The sequence below is a fragment of the Narcine bancroftii genome, chromosome 13 (genome assembly GCF_036971445.1).
Source record: "Narcine bancroftii isolate sNarBan1 chromosome 13, sNarBan1.hap1, whole genome shotgun sequence".
Taxonomy (NCBI): domain Eukaryota; kingdom Metazoa; phylum Chordata; class Chondrichthyes; order Torpediniformes; family Narcinidae; genus Narcine; species Narcine bancroftii.
Genome location: NC_091481.1, coordinates 28,113,449 through 28,133,459, shown reverse-complemented (window position 1 = coordinate 28,133,459; position 20,011 = coordinate 28,113,449). Strand labels below are relative to the sequence as shown.

At 43.1% G+C, this 20,011-nt stretch overlaps 1 protein-coding gene across 2 annotated transcripts in view; it reads left to right on the top strand.

Annotated features, from left to right (window-relative positions):
- The first annotated feature begins 6,464 nt into the window (after positions 1-6,464).
- Positions 6,465-20,011, top strand: part of LOC138748961 (anoctamin-2-like) — a 98,319-nt gene continuing 84,772 nt past the window's right edge. The window contains exons 1-3 of one of the 2 annotated variants that reach the window (XM_069909930.1): positions 6,465-6,922; positions 12,914-13,100; positions 14,052-14,375. In XM_069909930.1, the coding sequence (XP_069766031.1) occupies positions 6,891-6,922; positions 12,914-13,100; positions 14,052-14,375 (543 nt within the window). In that variant the 5' untranslated portion in view covers positions 6,465-6,890. Of the gene's footprint in view, positions 6,923-12,913; positions 13,101-13,248; positions 13,450-14,051; positions 14,376-20,011 lie in introns of those variants that run through there. The other variant, XM_069909931.1, reaches the window with a different exon arrangement.

The window sequence follows — 20,011 nt, the reverse complement described above, 5'->3', positions numbered from 1 at the left end:
GATGAGCAGCAGGGCGTGGATACTCTGACAACTGAACCAGGCTGTGATGGCCAGCTCTCTTGTGTCGATTTCAATGGAGAAATGTGGATAAAAGAAAAGAAAGAGGGTATTAGTTTTGTTGTTTCAGTAATTGTTCGTTTGAATGTTTATGAACTTCTTAAAGTATTTTAATTTTGTTGTGTGTTCTTAAGTTTGCACATTTTTTACATAATTTTCTGTAATATTTGCAGTTTTGCATTTTACTAAATGTCCTCAATTATTAGTCACATTTTAGAGTACATTTAGGAACCTGAATCATGTCTAGTAGTTATATTTATCGACTTTGAGAAGTTATCACTATTTAAATATTACTGTGTTCATAACAGGACATATTTCCTCTTTAAAGAAAATCATTCTTCTGGATCTGGGCTTCGTTGGCAAGGCCGGCCAATCCCTAATCGCTTCTGGTAAGATGCAGCCAGGCACCTTTGTGCAAATGAGTAACTTGCCAGGCTATTTCAGAGAGCATTTTAAAGTTCTTTCACATGGGGTTATAATGAAAACCACATGATTAGCTAAAGGGAAAGAGGAGGTGAAAGTCATGACATGTATACAAATTTGAGTTTTTGTTTATTTCCTCATTGAAAACAGTAACAGCTTCCATCTCCTATTGCTTGAAACTTTGTTATACTATTGGCTATTTTAGAATAGGTTCATTGTGAGCACAAACTGCAAGTAATTAATAATTCTGACTCTGCCTCCAGCCATTGTGTCTGGGCTTGGAACGCCAACCCCCATAGCTACTGTACCTGTTCCGTTCTGTCTTCAACCTTTGTAAGATTTTAGTCTCCTGTCCTTGCATGGTCCGGAAAAATATTTTGCTAGGTAAAATTACTGAGAGTGAAGTGTTATTAAATTATTCCAGCAGCTACTTGCAGATAAGGTAATAAAATATTTCAACACCTGGGAGGAGCGTTTTAGCTACCTGCAGCTACAAGTAGGCTTTATTATATCCTAAATAACTTAACCAAGTTCACATGGTGCCAAATAAACCCAGTGACCTTAATGCGTTATCTTGTGAATCAATGCTTATGTGTGATTGATGCACCTATTATATTTTCATTATGAAAATAATAGCTCTCAAGTTACAAATCCAGACCTTCTGACTGAAGAAAATGTAGATATCTAATAAGATCTTGACTCAATTTATAATTAAGTAGGTGTACGTGTTCAGGTCTGGGTCACTTGTGCAGAATGCAAGCGCATATTGGACATCATCCACAACGTTTAATGGTAGAATAACTGGGTGAGTTATATTGCTGCATGGCTAGTGGTACAAAAGATAAAGGGAAAAAATATCTGTGGTTTTTTTCTTAGTTTCCGGCGTGATCACAGTAATCAGTATGAAGTGATTGAGTTGGTTAAAAAAAGTATATGAAAAATAGAAAAAACAAAAAATAACAAAGCATCTTGGATTGTAAAGGTTGAGATTTGTAATGAGATTGTTTTTAAAATCTTTCCTTTTCAAACTGACAATTTAGAAGTCTCTTCTCAAAGTCTGCATCCAGACTGGGTAATATGTACAAATATAAACATAATACTGGAGAAATGCTGCAGATCCATCAGCATAGTTTATAAGGTAAAGATAAAGATACAGAACTAATATTTTTGGCTTGAGCCCTTCATCAAGGTATCATCTAAATATAGGTGAGGCGTCTGCCTACATTTTGTCCATGCCTTGATCAGAATTAGAATTTAATGTCATGAACATGTAATGAAATTCATTGTTTTGCGCAAAAATGTATATAAACCACCTTACAAAATAAATACAAAAAAAATAGCGCAAGGAAACGTTAAAGTAAATGTCTGTGGTTCATTGTTCATTCTGAAATCTGACGGCAGAGAGGAAGAAGCTGTCCTTGTGCCACTGAGTGCTCGTCTTCAGGCCCTGTACCTTTTTCCCCAGTGCTAGCAGAATGAAAAGGGAGGTGGGGATCACTGAATATAGAGGTCGCTTTCTTAAGACAACACATTTTGTACATGCCCTTGAAGGAATGGCATGGTGTCTGTAATGTCACAGGCATTTTGTTTTCCAAATATTGACTGTAGTTACAATACAAGAAAACTATTCAAGACTTTTTACATTCATTGTGACAATCTTATCAATACATTCTCATTGTTGCACACTTTACATTCTTCTCTCAATACTCTATTACCACCACCGCAACACCTTGTTGTTTCTACCCCACCTCTGTTGGTTTCCCCTTGGTCTCAGCCCCTCAGTGCCCACTAACGGGAGGACTCCCCGGGAATAGTCCATAGATCAGAGACCTCTGTCACGCTGCCGCTGGGTATGAACAGTGGCAAAGCCCTCTGCATCCCTCTCCACATACTCTTTGTGAATATGCATTCAGCAAAGAGGTGGGCGACAATCTCCATTCCACCACAGCCGTCCTGAGGACAACATGCATGGAGAGTGATGTTCTGATTGACTGGGAGGGCTCATCTCACCACCAGTCAGGCCTGGCACTTGTTTGTGAGACCTAGCAGTGAGGCATGCCACCAGATGACCTGGATGTTCTGCTCAGGGAACCATTCCACAAGATGCATCAAGTCCTCATTTCTCAGTTTCTGTTGGACGTTCAGGTGGCCTTGTGGTCAAAGGTGTTATCCTGGAAAATCTTTTCCATGAAGGACAGGTGGTGTGGAAAAGACCAGCTAACTGGGTCATTGCAAGGCAATGGGGTCAGGCCTATTCTTCACAACACCCAGGAAAGGTAGAACTTCAGCATGTAGCAGCACTTGGTGCCCTCATACTTTGGTTCCACTCAGAGCTTGATCCAGCCACACATGAAGGTGGTCATCAGAATGAGGGCCACATTGGGTACGCCTTTGCCCCCATTTTCTGGTAACTTGTACGTGGCGCTCCTTCGGACCTTCTCCATTTTGGCACATCTGAAAACTGCTCTGGAAACTTCCAGGGTGGAGATGCAGGGGATAGGCCACACCTGCACCATATACAGCAGCACTGAGAGCACCTCTCACCTGATGACCAGGTTCTTCCCGGTTATCAAGAGGGAGCGCATTGCCCACAGACCCAATTTTTGGTGGGCTTTTGCTGTCTCCAGGCCAATCGGGTATCCAAACAGAAGAAAGTAATGCCATCCATATACAGAGAGGCCTAGACCTGGTAACATCACTCCTCTTATTGCCTCGTCCTTGTTGATGGATTCAGCAAAGCTCTCTTTGCAGCACACAAATAAGATTGGACACAGTGAGCAGCCTTTCCTAACTCCAGACTTGATTGGGAAGCTCTCTGTTTCCCATCCATTGATTTGGCCTGCAATACAGATGTCTGCATAGAGCAGTTTAATCCAATTCCAGAATCCCTCCCCAAAGCCCATTTTGTACATGTGCGATATCTGGTCAAAAACCTTCTCCTGGTCTAAGCTGACCAGACAGGCATCTACACACCACCCCCCCCCCCCCGCCCCTGTCCTGCACAGAGTCGATGGTATTCCTGAGCAGTACAAGGTGTTCAAAGATCTTCTTGCCTGGAGTCTGGGTGGATCACCTGCCCCAGGGCAGACTTGATTGACCATGGTCTTGGACAGGATTTTGTTGATCACATTTTGTAGTCCAATTCCTGATATCCTCCTCCTCCTCCCCCTTCTTTTTGTAGATGAGGGTGATGATACCCTTCTTCATGGAGTCTGACATGCTTCCTGCGAGGAGAATAGTATTCTTTACTTCCAGCTGGTCGGGGCCTACCCAGTCCCACTGAGCCATGTGCAACTAAACCAGTAGGTCATCACTTCTGGGACTCTTACTCAACCCAAAGGAACAGATGGAGTTTGTCAGCTCCCAGAGTAATTGGCTGATCCAGAGATTCCCTCCATGATAAGAGGACAGAAAGTTTTGGGAGGCGGTTCTGTTGTGGTCTTAATGTCATACAGACTAGCATAAAAGGACCTACTGATTTGATGAATGTCTATCTGTGAGGATGTGACGGAGCCATTCTCTTCCAGGCTGTGGAAAAAGAGGTCCCTTCTGACCATGACAGCCTTCGACTCAAGGAGCCATCCAATCTCGACCAGGTGGGCTGCGGCTTCCTCCTCCAATGCCAAGAGGCTGCTGGTTTCTGCTTGTGTCATGACCCTTTTCTCCCCCCTGCTTGTATGTCCATTGCTGGTTTCTTTCTTGGGGCTTCTTGTGTTTTCTGTCTTTTCCCCACCATCTTGCCATTCCCCCTCCACAGCTCCCTCATCTATCGCCTCTACCTCCTCAGGAGGGGCCTCCAGACTTGTGGCTGGGGTTTGAGGGTTGGATGTTTCCTCTCTTCCCCTGATCCCTGCCTCTGTCACAGTCTGTGAAACTCTGAGTCTTGGTCACTGTTGCACTTGAGGGGCTGTTGACCTCATTTGAGGGGGGTGTGGTGGTGATGTGGGCCATTAGCCACTTGCTGCCGATACCGAAGTAGCTACACATTCTGGGCAGGCCTTGTAGAGGTGACCTGCTCTCTCTGCAGTCCTTGGTCTGATGGCCTTTCTTGCAATTTTAACAGATAACTGCAGTGCACTGATCTGCCACATGTCTAGGTTTATGCAATTCCTGGACACTCTGAGCTGTCTGGCATAGACCAGGTATCCACGGTTCCCTCCAATGGCAAACACCGAAGGGGAAACCACACTCCACTGACCGTTGACGGCTTGACCGTTGAGGTCGTAAGAGCATCAAGTTCATTGGAGTGCACTTGGTGGAGAATTTCACCTGGTTCCTTAACACCAGCTCCATAGCCAAGAAAGCCCAGGAGTGGCTCTACTTCCTGCGAAGGCTAAGAAATGTTCATCTCCAACCCCCCCCCCCCCCCCCCTCTCCACCCCCCATCCTCACTACATTCTACAGAGGATGTATCGAGAGCATCCTGTGCAACTACATCACCACCTGGTTTAGAAACTGTATCTCCTTGGACCGAAAGACCGTGCAGAAGTTAGCGAAGTCAGCAGAAAAGATCATTGGGGGCTCTCTTCCTACCATGAAGGACATCTACAACACTCGATGTAGGCAAAAGGCAATAAACATTGTGAAGGACTCCACACACCCATCATGTAAACTGTTCTCCTTTCTGCCATCTGGTAGGAGGTACCGTGGCACTCAGGTCCTTATGTCCAGATTGGGCAACAGTTTCTTTTCCCCGCCAACAAGCTCCTGAACTCCCAGAACATATGTGGATAGTGTATCATGGACTTCTACTTAATATTTTAATGTGTTTAATTTCTAACTTATATTTATGTAAATATGCTCCATGGTCCTGGAGAAATGCTATCTTGTCCTTACCGTGCGAGCATGGTATGAACGATAAATAAAGGTGACTTGACTTGGATGATGGCCCCTTTACAATCCTCCCTCAGCTTTACCTTCACTTGGCATTTGCTGGTCCAGATTCCAAACGTGCTTTGAAGTCCATGAAGGTCCCTGTCTCCTTGACATACTTTCCTTCTGTGTTGGAAAGTAAAAAGTGGCTACACCTTGAAAAGTGAGAGTGGAGCCACTTTCCTCTTTTCCTGGAACTCGAAGCAATCTCTGTCACCCAGTGGGGGTCTTGAATGTCACAACGAAGTGACTGTTGGAGCAATAGATATCCTTTGCCTCAAATTTGAGGCACTCCATCAGGTCCTTGTGCAAGAAGAGGTCATCTCTCACTACGGCTCTTCAGAACATATTGTTCTGGATTCTGAACATTGCTGAAGAAGAGCTTCCTCGTGGAGCTGGAGGAAGTGTGCTTACGGCTGGAAAGGGTGTTAGATTGCTCCTCCAATCGCCATGGACCCACCCCTGCGTCCACAGGCTAACTCGCACCAGATGATCCCAAACGTCCTCTCAGATGTCTTCCTCTTCTGTCTTCTTCCGTGGTGCCGCTATAGCTCCTCACTTCCTCATGACGCAGGCTGAGTTAACAACCCTTTGGAGTTCTTTTTATTGTCCTGAGCATTGGCACCTCTGTACCAGATAGAGATGCAACCAGCCGGAATGCTCTCCACCTGTAGTTTCTTAGGTGAAGCACCAAATCTCCTCAAACTCCTCACAACGAGCCTTCTTTGTGATGTGCGCTCAAGGTCAGATCCTCGGAGAGGCTTGCACCCAAGCATGAAGGGCTGGAGCCTGAAACATTGGTTTATGTATTTTATTTTTGCTCGATAAAGTACTGCCTCTGCAGACTTTCGTGCTTTACTTAATATTTACAAATTACTGCCTTCATTATGCATTTTCTATTAATTACACGTGAAGAGTCGAAGAACTTGAGGATTAGTTCCTACCATGCTTGATTTGGAAACAAGATTCAAGTATTTGGGGAGGGGAAGTGAGCATAAAGTTGAAATGTTCCGGACTGTTTGATTTTTGTTCAAAGGATTATGGAACAGAGCCAGGTCAGTGGAATTGATCCTTAATGTACATGCAGCCATGATCCTATTGGGCTACTCCTCATCAGAATCATTCTGCTGTTGACTTTTCTAAATCTCAGCCGATTCGTTCCCAATGAACCCCAACCCAATTCAAATTCAACCGATTTGACCCTTCAAGGTTTCATTGTTTTCAGCGTTCAACCCTTCTGCGCTTCCAGAAGACGATTTTCTTCGCGGCCAAGCAGGTAGTTTCCGCGTGAAGATCCATTTGCAAGTTGAAAGGTGTTCAGAAAAGCGTTATTGACCCTGGTTGTTTCACTATATTCCGTGGGGCGGGAAGTTTCCCAAATTATGCCTTCCTGGTTCGTGCAACACGGGGCCACGGGACATGGAATTAGCCGCAAGAAGCCTTCGCTCTTTCCCCCAGCGGACGCGGTGTGATATCCCCGCCGGGACCGATCCTTCCCCGCCGGATCAAGCTCCGCGCACGGATGCCCCTGGGCGAACATGGCAGATCGCGGCCGCCCAGCTCCCGGTAGGTCTCCGCTTTCTGTTCATTGTGGAGTGGACGGCGCCGTGGTTGGGCTGTCGAACGAGTGTGTCTCTTGCAACCTGTTGGAATAACGCTCCAGGTGCAATATGTCGCTATTGAATGCAGGAGCGAAGTTCAAGCAAACCAAACCATGTAGGGTTAATAAACAGGGTGCTGGGGGGGGGGGGGGGGGGGCTTTTAATGACACCATATACTTGCTGAGGATGTGTCAGATCGATGGTTCTTTGTATCAATACAGCGCACGTTGGCCACGAAACTCGACCTGCCAGTGTTTAGTGCAGGACACATTCGGGTTAAAACTCAATTACATTTAAGCCACGCGTTTATCCCAATGTTGGAACCCGCCCTCAAATTATTGAAATTGCGTTGAATGAGCCGATGTTTGAGGATGGGGTTTCGGATTACGTCCCACTCACAGAGGCGTGTATAGAGTCTTCAACGCCAAGCCACAGTTTAAAGTAAGCTGAAATAACTTTTTACGCGACGGGGTGAAAACAACGTGGCTGCACCCGCTTGATGGGTCAAGGTGGCCCGTCGGTCAGCCTCGTAGCTGTGGCTCAGGAAAGGGAGAGCCGCTCCCGAATCTGGGGGGGTGGGGGGGGCTTGTGGGTTGACGATTCCGTGCAAATTTGTGGTAACGTCGTCCCACGACCCTGTCCTCGGGTTGCCCAGGAACTGTTGGGAGAATTCCCTTGGTCACCCGTCCCTTTTTATTCTTGTCAATCAGGATGTGAAACAGTCCAGTAAAAACACAATGCCTGGGAAACTCAACAGGTCAAACAGTGCTTTGCAGAGCAAAGATGTAGAATCAACGTTTCGGGCTTTCAGATTGGATCTTTCCACTCACATACTCTTCTTTGGCTTGGCTTCGCGGACGAAGATTTATGGAGGGGGTAAAAAGTCCACGTCAGCTGCAGGCTCGTTTGTGGCTGACCAGTCCGATGCGGGACAGGCAGACACGATTGCAGCGGTTGCAAGGGAAAATTGGTTGGTTGGGGTTGGGTGTTGGGTTTTTCCTCCTTTGCCTTTTGTCAGTGAGGTGGGCTCTGCGGTCTTCTTCAAAGGAGGCTGCTGCCCGCCAAACTGTGAGGCGCCAAGATGCACGGTTTGAGGCGTTATCAGCCCACTGGCGGTGGTCAATGTGGCAGGCACCAAGAGATTTCTTTAGGCAGTCCTTGTACCTTTTCTTTGGTGCACCTCTGTCACGGTGGCCAGTGGAGAGCTCGCCATATAATACGATCTTGGGAAGGCGATGGTCCTCCATTCTGGAGACGTGACCCATCCAGCGCAGCTGGATCTTCAGCAGCGTGGACTCGATGCTGTCGACCTCTGCCATCTCGAGTACCTCGACGTTAGGGGTGTGAGCGCTCCAATGGATGTTGAGGATGGAGCGGAGACAACGCTGGTGGAAGCGTTCTAGGAGCCGTAGGTGGTGCCGGTAGAGGACCCATGATTCGGAGCCGAACAGGAGTGTGGGTATGACAACGGCTCTGTATACGCTTATCTTTGTGAGGTTTTTCAGTTGGTTGTTTTTCCAGACTCTTTTGTGTAGTCTTCCAAAGGCGCTATTTGCCTTGGCGAGTCTGTTGTCTATCTCATTGTCGATCCTTGCATCTGATGAAATGGTGCAGCCGAGATAGGTAAACTGGTTGACCGTTTTGAGTTTTGTGTGCCCGATGGAGATGTGGGGGGGCTGGTAGTCATGGTGGGGAGCTTTGCCCTCAGACAGCTCCAAGAAAAGTGTAGAGAACAAAACAAAGGACTCTACATCACCTTTGTTGACCTCACCAAAGCCTTCGACACCGTGAGCAGGAAAGGGCTTTGGCAAATACTAGAGCGCATCGGATGTCCCCCAAAGTTCCTCAACATGATTATCCAACTGCACGAAAACCAACAAGGTCGGGTCAGATACAGCAATGAGCTCTCTGAACCCTTCTCCATTAACAATGGCGTGAAGCAAGGCTGTGTTCTCGCACCAACCCTCTTTTCAATCTTCTTCAGCATGATGCTGAACCAAGCCATGAAAGACCCCAACAATGAAGACGCTGTTTACATCCGGTACCGCACGGATGGCAGTCTCTTCAATCTGAGGCGCCTGCAAGCTCACACCAAGACACAAGAGAAACTTGTCCGTGAACTACTCTTTGCAGATGATGCCGCTTTAGTTGCCCATTCAGAGCCAGCTCTTCAGCGCTTGACGTCCTGCTTTGCGGAAACTGCCAAAATGTTTGGCCTGGAAGTCAGCCTGAAGAAAACTGAGGTCCTCCATCAGCCAGCTCCCCACCATGACTCACATACTACCTCACTGACAAAAGACAAAGGAGGAAACACCCAACACCCAACCCCAACCAACCAATTTTCCGCTGCATTGGACTTGTCAGCCACAAAAGCCTGCAGCTGACCTGGATATTACTCCTCCATCAGCGAAGCCAAGCCAAAGTGTAAAGAGTGTACCACTTTAAACCGCAGGCTCTCTGCGATTAGTAAGTGACTCCTATGTGAGTGGAAAGAAAAAGTTTGAAAACCACTGAAATCTTGGTATCTTGCTGTTTGCGAGTTAACTGTGCTGCTTTAATTTGGACCATGCTAGGTGCAGGCTTGTGGGCTGAAGGGCCTGTTCCTGTGCTGTACTAACTGGCCACGGTTCTGTGTTCTAACTGGCCGCCTTTCATTTCATACCTTGGCAGCACATGGTGCCAGAGAAGGATAGCTACAGAATCCAGCTGAGGTGCATTTCTGAGGTGGTTCCTCACAGCACAGTGGACCCCTCATCTACATTTGGGACAGGTCTCGGACACGGGGGTAGTTGTTTATCTCAGCACCTTAGCTACACTCAGCACAGGTCTCTATCACCAGGGTTGGGGTTTCTCACAGTGCAGTGAGCACCTTATCTACACCTGGAATAGGTCTCTGACACTTGAGAGGGAGTTTCCCACGGCACAGTGGGGACCTTATTTGCACCTGGCGCACGTCTCTGATACCAGGGTGAAGTGGTTCCCCGCAGCACAGTGGGCACCTTATCTACATCTGGGACAGGTGCTTGACACCAGTGCGGGCATACCCCACATCAAAGTGGGCAGCTTATCTACACCTGGAACAGGTCAATGACACGAGGGTGACGTTTGGAGTCCTGGGTTTAGTCTTGCTACCAATCTGGAAAATGTATCCAGATTGCTGTGATGGTGTCTTGCATTACACTTTGGTGTTGTTTTGGAACTGTTTTTTCAATGTCCTTTTCTTCAACCCGTTTCAGAGAGGGATGAAAGAGCCTTCGCAGTGTAGGTCTGGATTCTGACCAAGGTCAGAGAGGTGAAGTCTGAATCCCATGTAACACCTTTTCATCTCCATGTCCCTTTTTTCTTAGTGTTTCTCTAAGCTTGGACATCAGCTGGTTTGGGTTTGAATGTTGGGTACCATTTTTTTTTAACCTTTTTGTTTACCATTTTAGAACTTTTTTTGCTCATGAACCTACATAAAATGCACCTTAATTCGAATAAATCTAAAGGTAAAAGGCGATTGTGTGTGGAGTTGCATTGATTGTTACTTTATAAAATCTAAATGATTTAAAAATTGTTAATACCTGTCTAACTTGGATAGACTTAATAATGAAGAAGATTGGTGACTAATACATTCTGATTAGATGTATGTGGCAAATGACATGTCTATAAAAAGACACATGTAATCCCTTATAAGATAACCCTAATCCCTTTGTCTCTAACAAGTCTCAGTACAAACAACAGGCAAGCAACAGACAATCCATTCACAAGAAAATAAAATGGGTTTCATGCAAAAGTAAACTATAATTTTGCTATCTTTGTGTCAGGCTAATTCCTATTTTTGTCAATATGGTGAGAGAATCCTTCTGTTCCTCATTAGCTGAAATCAGGAGTGTGATGGAAAACTCTCCACTTGCCTTTGACACTCAATGACACTCAAGTTTCACTTTATTCAAGACAGAGCAGCCTGTATGACTGACACTCCACTAATTTTCTCATTCATTAACTAAATGAGACTCTAATGTGGACTTCACATGGACAAATCATGGTAGGTCATTGGAAAGATGATTCTCACAGGATGTAACAAACCTGTGATCTCTAACTCCAAAGTGGACAAGAGCAACAGGGGCACAGGAACACCACCATTGGTCAAGGCAAGTCAAGTGTATCATCATCTGATTGCAGAAGTCCAACCCCAATAAAATGACATTCAGTGCAAAACGCACAGTTACACAACCAGACATATCACACATACGGACAAACAATACAAATGCAGAGCAAGTATTCATATATACAAATAAAGAAAGAAATATTGTTTCATGAATATCAAAGTCCCAGATGGTTAGTGTGAGCAGTTCCTTTAGTTGTTCAACATTCTCACTAGCTGTGGGAAGATGATGTTCCTCAGTCTGGTGATACTCCTGGATCTCTTCATCGACGAAAGAAGTGGAAAGATGCTGTGAGCAGGGTGGAAGGGGTGCTCAATGATTTTGTACATCCTCTTCAGGCCATGATCCAGGTAGATCATGGCAATGAGAGTGGGGGGTTAGGGGGGTGGGGCTAGACTCCAGTGATCCACCTGCCACTCTTATGGTCCTCTGGATTGACCTCCAATACATTTTACTGCAGCAACCGTACCACACTGTAATGCAGCTGCCCAGGACACATTCAGTAGAGCTCCTATTGACATAATAGTGACTGGTAGCCTTGCCTGCTTCAGACCTGTCAGGAAATTCATTTGCTGTTGCACCTTTCTGAAAAGTGGTGAGATGTTGGGTGTCCATGATAGATTAAGTCACTGGTTAAGTCAACTCCAAAGAACTTGGCACTCTTCACTCTCTCCATTTGTTGTTGTGTAGTGGAGATTGGTCATTCCTGGTCCTCCTGAAGTCCATGATCATCTCCTTTGTCTTGTTCACATTGAGACGTGGGTTGTTATTCTTGCACCATATCATGAGATTTTCCACCTCTTCTCTGAAGTACACATAATCATTGTTGCTGACGAGGCCAACTACTGTTGTGTCATCTGCAAACTTGATGACACTGTTGGAGTAGGATCTAGCGAGGCAGTCTTGGATTAGTGGCATGAACAGGAGCACAAAGCTTGAGGTGCACTCAATGTTCTGCCCAGACACACTGAGGTCTTTCCATTAGTGGCTCCAGAATCCAATTACAGAGAGGGGTGTTAATTCCCAGTGAGGTCATCTTCCCCAACAGTATCTGGGGAACAACGATATTTAACCCAAGCTGAATCAATGAACTCTAGTCTTGCGTATGAGGCATCATTCTCCAGGTGGGTCAGAATGGAATGAAGGGGCAAGGCTATAGCATTGTCTGTGGAATTGTTTCTTCTATAGGTGAATTTTAATGGGTCCAGCATTCTGCCACCAGGTGCTTGACGCATTTCATCATGGTGGAGGTCAGTGCCATTGAGGCCTGTTATTGTCACCCTCTTGGGTACCAGAATGATGGTGGCTCTCTTGAACCCTGTGGGATGAAGAACTGCCGCAGTGATGTGCTGAAGATGTCTGAAGACTTCCACCAATTGGTCTGCGCAATTCTTCAGTACCTGACCAAGTATGTTATCTGGTCCTGCTGCCTTGTTGGATAGGGTTCTCCTCACCTCAGCTGCAGCTATGCGGGATTCCCTCTAAGTTGCACAGCCCCCTTGACTTGATAATACCATTGTTTCCTGGTCACATTATCTTTTCCTGGAACTCCACAGTTCACTTGGAATCTGTTCACCAGACTAATGCAATGATTCCAGAAAATGACTTATTATTAGCTTGCCCAAGGCAATTAAAGATGGATAATAAACATCAGCCTTGCTTGCATAATTATCGTGCCATAAATAAATAGGAGATCGGGTGTATCTGAGACAAACATGAAATGAAAAATATGATACAGCCACATGTACTTAAAAATTGCATGTCGTATGAATAAATAAAAAGTGCTATTTTAAAAATCTCTCCAACAGGTAGCCCTAGAATTCTTCCACATTGTCCACGTCAAAAGCCTACAGAATTGACATGGGCTGGACCCACGAAGTTTGAAAAATACCTGACGGTTCCACAGTATTTGCCCTGGGCTCACTTTAGAGATTCTGATGGAGTTGAGAACAATGCGGCCTCAGAATCATTTAGCGAGGAGGAGCCGGAAAGCCCCCCGGTAAGTCTGTGTGTATGTCTGAGGAACGGGTGACTAAAACAGTAACTTGTCATCAGGGTTCTCATGGCAACTCTGACTGACGATTTCATCTCCCTGAGTACAAAAGAGCACCTAAGCGGAACAGAACAATTTTTAAATGGATGGCACTTACAGCTTGAGGTACAGCCTCTTTGCTGATTAACAATTTTTTGGCAAAAGAGAAAAAAATAAGTTTGTTCTGTTCACTTGAAGGTTGTTTTACCTACCAAAGAAGAGATATTAATTCGTTCTATGCCAGCCACCTTCAAGTTATTTATTGAACTGATGTTTAAATTGCATCATGGATCTTGAAATTCCTTCTAGTTGTCTTGTGAGTATCTTGTACCTTTTTCAGGTGAAACGTGTTGCAATGTTATCTGATACCTTGCATGTTGTTTCAATGTATTGGAAATTTGTTTCATATTAATGTCATCATCAGTGATATAAGTTGGAACTGAATATGAAAGATTGGCGTTTGTCTTTAACTTTTCTTCATGAACAAGATTATCAGTAATAATACTTGAACTACATCTTTGGTTAGTTTTGAGAGCATTTTAGCTTTACAAAAGGACACAAAATAAATTAATTTGCTGGTGCTCTCCATTATTACCTCACACCTTATATTTAGTTCTATGGAAATAAATGAATCAAAATATCCTATGAAGAGGTGGCAGGTATAATGAGAAATATTGCAAGTCTTCTCCATTTAGCATTCTTGCCATTATTAAGTTTCATTTGCCTCAACATGAAAGAAATGAAAGTATACTTTTTAAAAAAAATTCAAACCTCCACCCAACTATTTATTACAAATTTTGAAACAGGCACTGTAAAGGCGTTGCGCTCACTGCTATGCCAGCCATTATAATAATAAAAACTGGAAATAGCAAATATAAACTTCTGGGCCTTACTTTATCATTTTTGCCTTTGTTAAAGGTTATTAATAACTACATTGAAGAGGATGAAAAGGAAGACAATAAAAAAGGCTTGTATTTCAGAGATGGGAAGAGAAAGGTAGACTATGTCTTGGTTTATCAAAATAAAAAAGTAACTTTGTCTGCTGAAACTCTTGTTCTAAATGGCACTGCAACAACTTCCCATAAAAGCAAAGACTCCTCAAAACTACCAGAGTGTCAACAAGAAGTTGTGCTGGATGTTGGCTCTCTTCAAGGATCTGTGGAGGAGGAAAAGAGGGCTCATAGAGAAGAATTTGAGAAGAACCTGAGGGAGAGTGGACTAGAGATAGAGAAAGACAAAGAGGTAAGAACACAAGTTGTCCCTCCGATCTGAAATTTATTAAATCTTACTTCGGAGCAAGCAGCAATAAATGCCTCCATACTCTGTGCTGGTTTTGCAAGGGGAATGTTGGAATAAATGTAGCAGATGAGAAATAATGAAGCAAGATTAAGATTTTTGAGCAAGCTTCTGGTCAATTATTTGAATTCTTTCTCTCGATGTATACCTCTCATATATAGCAGGCTAATTTACAATGTTTATGAAATTTTAACAGTACAAATTGCGACTGCTGTACCAGGATCAGCAATGTTCTGTGTGCACTGAACCAGCTGACAAATGAATATAATATAGCATGCCTTTGGATTTTCAATAGGCTTCTGACAATTCAAATTTTTGCTTAAATTCTGTACAAGTTCCTCGAATTTTAGTCCTACACTGATAGCAGAAAGGACTTTCTAAAACTGACTGAAACTTCATAGGCAATAAAAAGTTTGAAATTCTATCATTAGAAAGGATGATATGAACATCAAATTCATCTTTTTAAAAAATATTTTATTTTGACTTTTTACTGAGTCAAAATAATTTCTACAATCCTTTTCAACATTTATAGAATGTACAGAATCTGTGTTTTGTTTCCCCCCACAACCCATCCCTTGCCCCCAAAGGCATAGCCAGACCAATTATACATTATACAAATACAAGTGGGGTTTAGAGCCCCTACCAAAAACCAAACAAAAAGAACAACCTCATTAACTAAATAACCCAAGTAAGAAATTTTAAAAAAACTAAAAGAAAAGCAACCCAAAATAGAACAAACTAAAAAAGGGGCTGAAAAAGAAAGCACGAACGTCGCCTGTGCCATGTTCCATTTCCTTAACTCCAATCCTTTCCTTGCTAAGACAGGTTTTTAGAAAGTCCATATTTCATGGGGAAGGGGAGCTGGTCAATCTACATGCCCATGTTTTTCAGATATGGCTACCACACTTTAATGAATGTGTCATGTTTCCCCCTTACATTGTAAGTGATTTTCCCCAAGGGAATACAGTTCTGCATTTCCATATTCCATTGTGAAGTATTTAATTGGTAGTCAGACTTCCGTGTAACCATTTTACACTTCCTGGCTATAGCCAAGGCAAACTTCACAAACTGAATTGGGTATTTGGACAGTCTAAAACTCAGATTTCCAATATCTCCCATAAAGCACAACTCCGGATCTTGTGGAAAATCCACTTTTGTAATTTTTTTCAAAATGTCCCCTAGGTCTTCCCAGAAGGGTGCGCCTTTGTACCTAGCCAGGTGGAGTGGACCATAAGGCAAACAGAGTCACCATTGTCCCCCTAACAACACTGGACAACAATTTTTTTTTCCAAAAAGTTTGCATCCTGAAAATAAATTGGGGATTATGATGGACAACTTCCAGCTGAACACAGTTAATTCCAGATTTGCTGTATCACATAGGTAGTTAGAGAAACTAAATTAAATGTTATTGAATTTAGCATGTTCAATCACATAAACACGTTGAGTTCAACTGATCTAAAAATGTTTTTCTGTGATTTTCATTGGTACTCAGCATCTGATGCCTCTTGTCTCAGTGTCCAACAATAGTCAGCCAGCGTTGATGGATTCCAGGTGCCCTGATACCACTTTTCCATGGTCACAATGTCCTGGTGAAACCTTTCACCATGTTTGTCACTGACTGCACCAAGATCAGCAGGGAAGACCTCCAAGTGCAAATGCAGAAAATTAATCATCAATGACACGTTTCACTTCGTGGTTTTGTACACTTGAAGTAGACTTAAAATTGCCATGGTCACCACCCTGTAGGGTCATCTCCTGTGCTTCTGCTTCTCAAGCGGCATTGTTCCCCCATTTCTGCAGCCCTGCTCCTCCGGAATCTGCAACTGATCGTAGTACGCTGCCCAGCACAGGCACCGCCATCTCTGCAGGATTAAAAAACACCGTCAGCTCTTTTAAAACTGTACGGTGCTATTGGCATTTGGACTGGGTGGGAGCACTGCTGCGTTTCACTCCCTGCTCTCCTAGGTCCATGTCAGCGGCAGTACAACAACTCCGGCAATGCTGCCTTTTGTTTTTCAGGTTACCATTTAATAAATTAAGCTAAAAGTCCAGTGTAAAAACCATCAGGTGGGACGTTAATTAATGCTGTAATTTGGGATAAAAAGGCACAGAAAGATTACCTGCTCCAACAAATTTTATACGTTACCTGAAGTGCCTCAATATGCAGTCTTTCCTGGCAGCCCTGCAATTTCTCTTCAATTATATAAATGGTTCTCTGATCATGTTTATTGATGAACCAGATAATAAAAAATGTCACACAAAATGAATTAATCTTTCCTCTGGTTCTTTTGATAGTTATTTAAATCTGGGCCCGATGATTATCATTCCTCCTGCGAGTGGAAACATTCTTTTCCTATTTATGAAATTTCTGGAATAACTTTGTATGACCCAATTACATTTCCTTTCACTTCTGAGGAGAATAATCCCAGCATTACTTCTCCCTTCTAAAAATTGATGGTTTGTTCCTGCAATGAAAATGGTTGTTTGGAATGTTAAGTATCATGAAGAAGAATGAGAACTTAGCAATGCTAATCTTGGCATGTTGTGAACTATTCTCAGAATAACTGATCTTGTTTTGAAAAATGCTTCATAAAATTAATAATCCAAATAACCTAGAACATTACAGCAAACGTCTGGCTCTTCACCTCACAATGTTATGATGACGTGTAAACCTATACCATCACAACTTCATTTTGTCCTACATCACATCCATTGCACTCTATTTTTCTTGTATCCATGTGCCAAACTAAGAATCTATTGAATGTCCCTATTGTATCAACTCAGCACTGCATTCCAGGCACCCTCAAGAATCTTGCCTTTAACATCTCTGCTAAACTTTCTTCCACTCACCTGAAAAAAGATATCTGCTGGCATTTGCTATTGTCGCTCCAGAAAAAAGGTGTTGGCTGTCCACCTATCGGAGCCCCTCATAATCTTGTATACTTCTGCTAATTCATCTGTCACATTTTCCCAAGTACCATTCTAAAAATGTATAAAACAAGTAATTTAATTTGCTTTCCTTTGTCCTATTAATGTCCTATTGTTTGCTTTATTAGTTGCAAACATTGCTGGCATTTCCCGCATTTATTGTCCATCCCTCATCGTCCCCAAGGAGGCAGTTCAGAGTTGACCTTATTGAGGAGGTGGTCTCAAGTTACATATTGATCAGATGGTAAAGGGTGGCAGGCTTTTTATGATCAATTTGAATTACAAAGAAAATTACAGGCACTTTCCATTCACAAATGTTCTAATAAATAATATCTCGAGTAACAAATTAACATTTCCACAATGGATCAGATAAGGGAAAAATCAATTTCTCAGTCCTTTGCTGTCGAGCAGATTGAGTCTTGTAAACAAGCAATGGGCGATAAATTCAGTTGCATAGGGTTTCCATTTCTAAACACACTACTGAACTGTAAAGTTGATTCATGAAATACGGTCAACAACTTCTATGATTAAATTGTTTTTTTTCTACACTCGACCAGACACCTGAAGTGTAAAGAGCTGATGTTCCCATTGAAATGCAACTTGATGCCCTCCTGAGCAATTAAATCGCCTCTATTCAATTCCATCAACAGTGTGGGCTACATGATGGAAATCAGGCATCAAATGTGGGATTAAAAAAAATGTATTATGTCAACCTGGAAATTGGAAGATAATTTGAAAATACAACAATGGTATATAGAAATGAATAAATGTATTCCATTAGAAAAAGTAACATATAGTTTAAGAAATAATATTGAAATATTTGAACAAGTATGGGAGCCTTACATTAAATACAATAGCGAAAACCTACCGGGAACAAACATTACCTAAGTTGATGGAAGGAGAAGAAAAGAAAAGAATGGACTCAGTAGAATTTCTGGTGTATTTTTGTTGAATGACAACATTGTCTAACTGAATTAATGCAACCTAGATTGTATACCTAAAATGGATGAGGGGGGGGGGGTGGGGGGTGGCTTGGGAGGAGGGAGGGGGGAGGGAGAAAAAGTCACTGTAAATGTGTGGAAAAGAAAAAAGTGTATATCATGGCTATTGTGATTTATGGTGTGAAAAATAAAAAATTTAAAAAAAAAAAAATGTGGGATTAAACCCTGCACCTGGACAATTTGAAGGGAAACCAAAGCAGAAAATACAGGAAGTTCTCAGCATGTCGGCAACAGAAAGATGAATGGATCTCAGATTTGAAGCGTTGATGCATATCTGGGCATTTGTTGCTTGACACGATGAGTGTTTCCAGCCTTTTCAGTTTTGCTTCAGATTTCCAGCAATTGAACCCATTGAAAAGGATCAACAATTCATTGTGATGTTCATGGTGGAAATTCATGGAATTCACTGCATGGAATTTTATGGCTGCTGAAATTTGAAGGTGTTTGGCACTGGAATGATGGAAAACATTCAATATGCTGACCAAATGTTGCAAGGCAGATGGTGTGACCAGAAGCAAAAGGGAGGAACTTGAAGGCCAGTCTCCTTCAAAGAGGAAGGGAAGAGCCTGGAGTTAATTGGTAATAATCTTTCAGGAATGAATAGATTCTGGCAAGGTCCTGGAGGACTGGAAAATCACAAACATCACCCCACTATTCAAGAAGTGGAGGAGGCAGCAGAAAGGAGGATGGGAAGATATTGGAGTTGACTTTAAAGAATGAGGTTACGGACTACTTGGAGAGAGCTGGCAGGATAGTCCAAACCCGGAATGATTTCCTTAAGGAAAGATCTTGCCTGACAAACTTATTGGAATTCTTTGAGGAGATATCAAGTAGGCTGGATCAGGGAGATGCTGTGGAAATTGTATATTTGGACTTTCAAAAGGCATTTGACAAGATGCCACACATGAGGCTACGTAAAAAGATTTAAAAAAACCCCAAAGTATAACAGTAAACATACTAGTACAGGTAGAGCTTTGGGTGATTGGCAGGAAGCAGAGTGTTAGGATCATATTCTGATTGGCTGTCATTTGCTGGTGGTATTTCACAAGGCTTCTTTTTATGTTGTATATTAGAATGATTTGGATAATGGAATGAATTGTGGTCAAGTTTGCAGATGATACAAAGGAGGAACAGGTAGAGTGTGGGGAACAATGGAGGCTGCAGAAGGACTTCGATTAGGAGAATGGACAGAGAAGTGGCAAATAAAATATAATATTGGAAAATGTGGAGAAAATTAAAATTTCCCAGATGCAAAGTGACCTGGAAGACCTCGCGCAGGATAACCTGAAGGTAAACTTGAAGGTTGAAATTGAGGTGAAGAAGGCAAATGTAATGCTGGCATTCCTTTCAAGAGGAATAGAATACAAGAACAAGGATGCGATGCGGAGGCTCTATAAGGCACTGGTGAGATGCCACTTGGAGCATTGTGAGCAGTTTTGGGCTCTTCACTTAAGAAAGGATGTGCTGATGACAGAAGGGTTTGAAGGAGGTTCATTGGGATGATTCCAGGTAGGAAAGATCTATAATCAGCATATTCTGATATTTCTACTGAGCCTCTGTGGCATGACAGCTCATTTCCTTTTGATGAAATCAACTCCATCATGGACTCTTGCATTTTATTGTTTGTTTACCCCTCTGTATCGCACAGTCAGT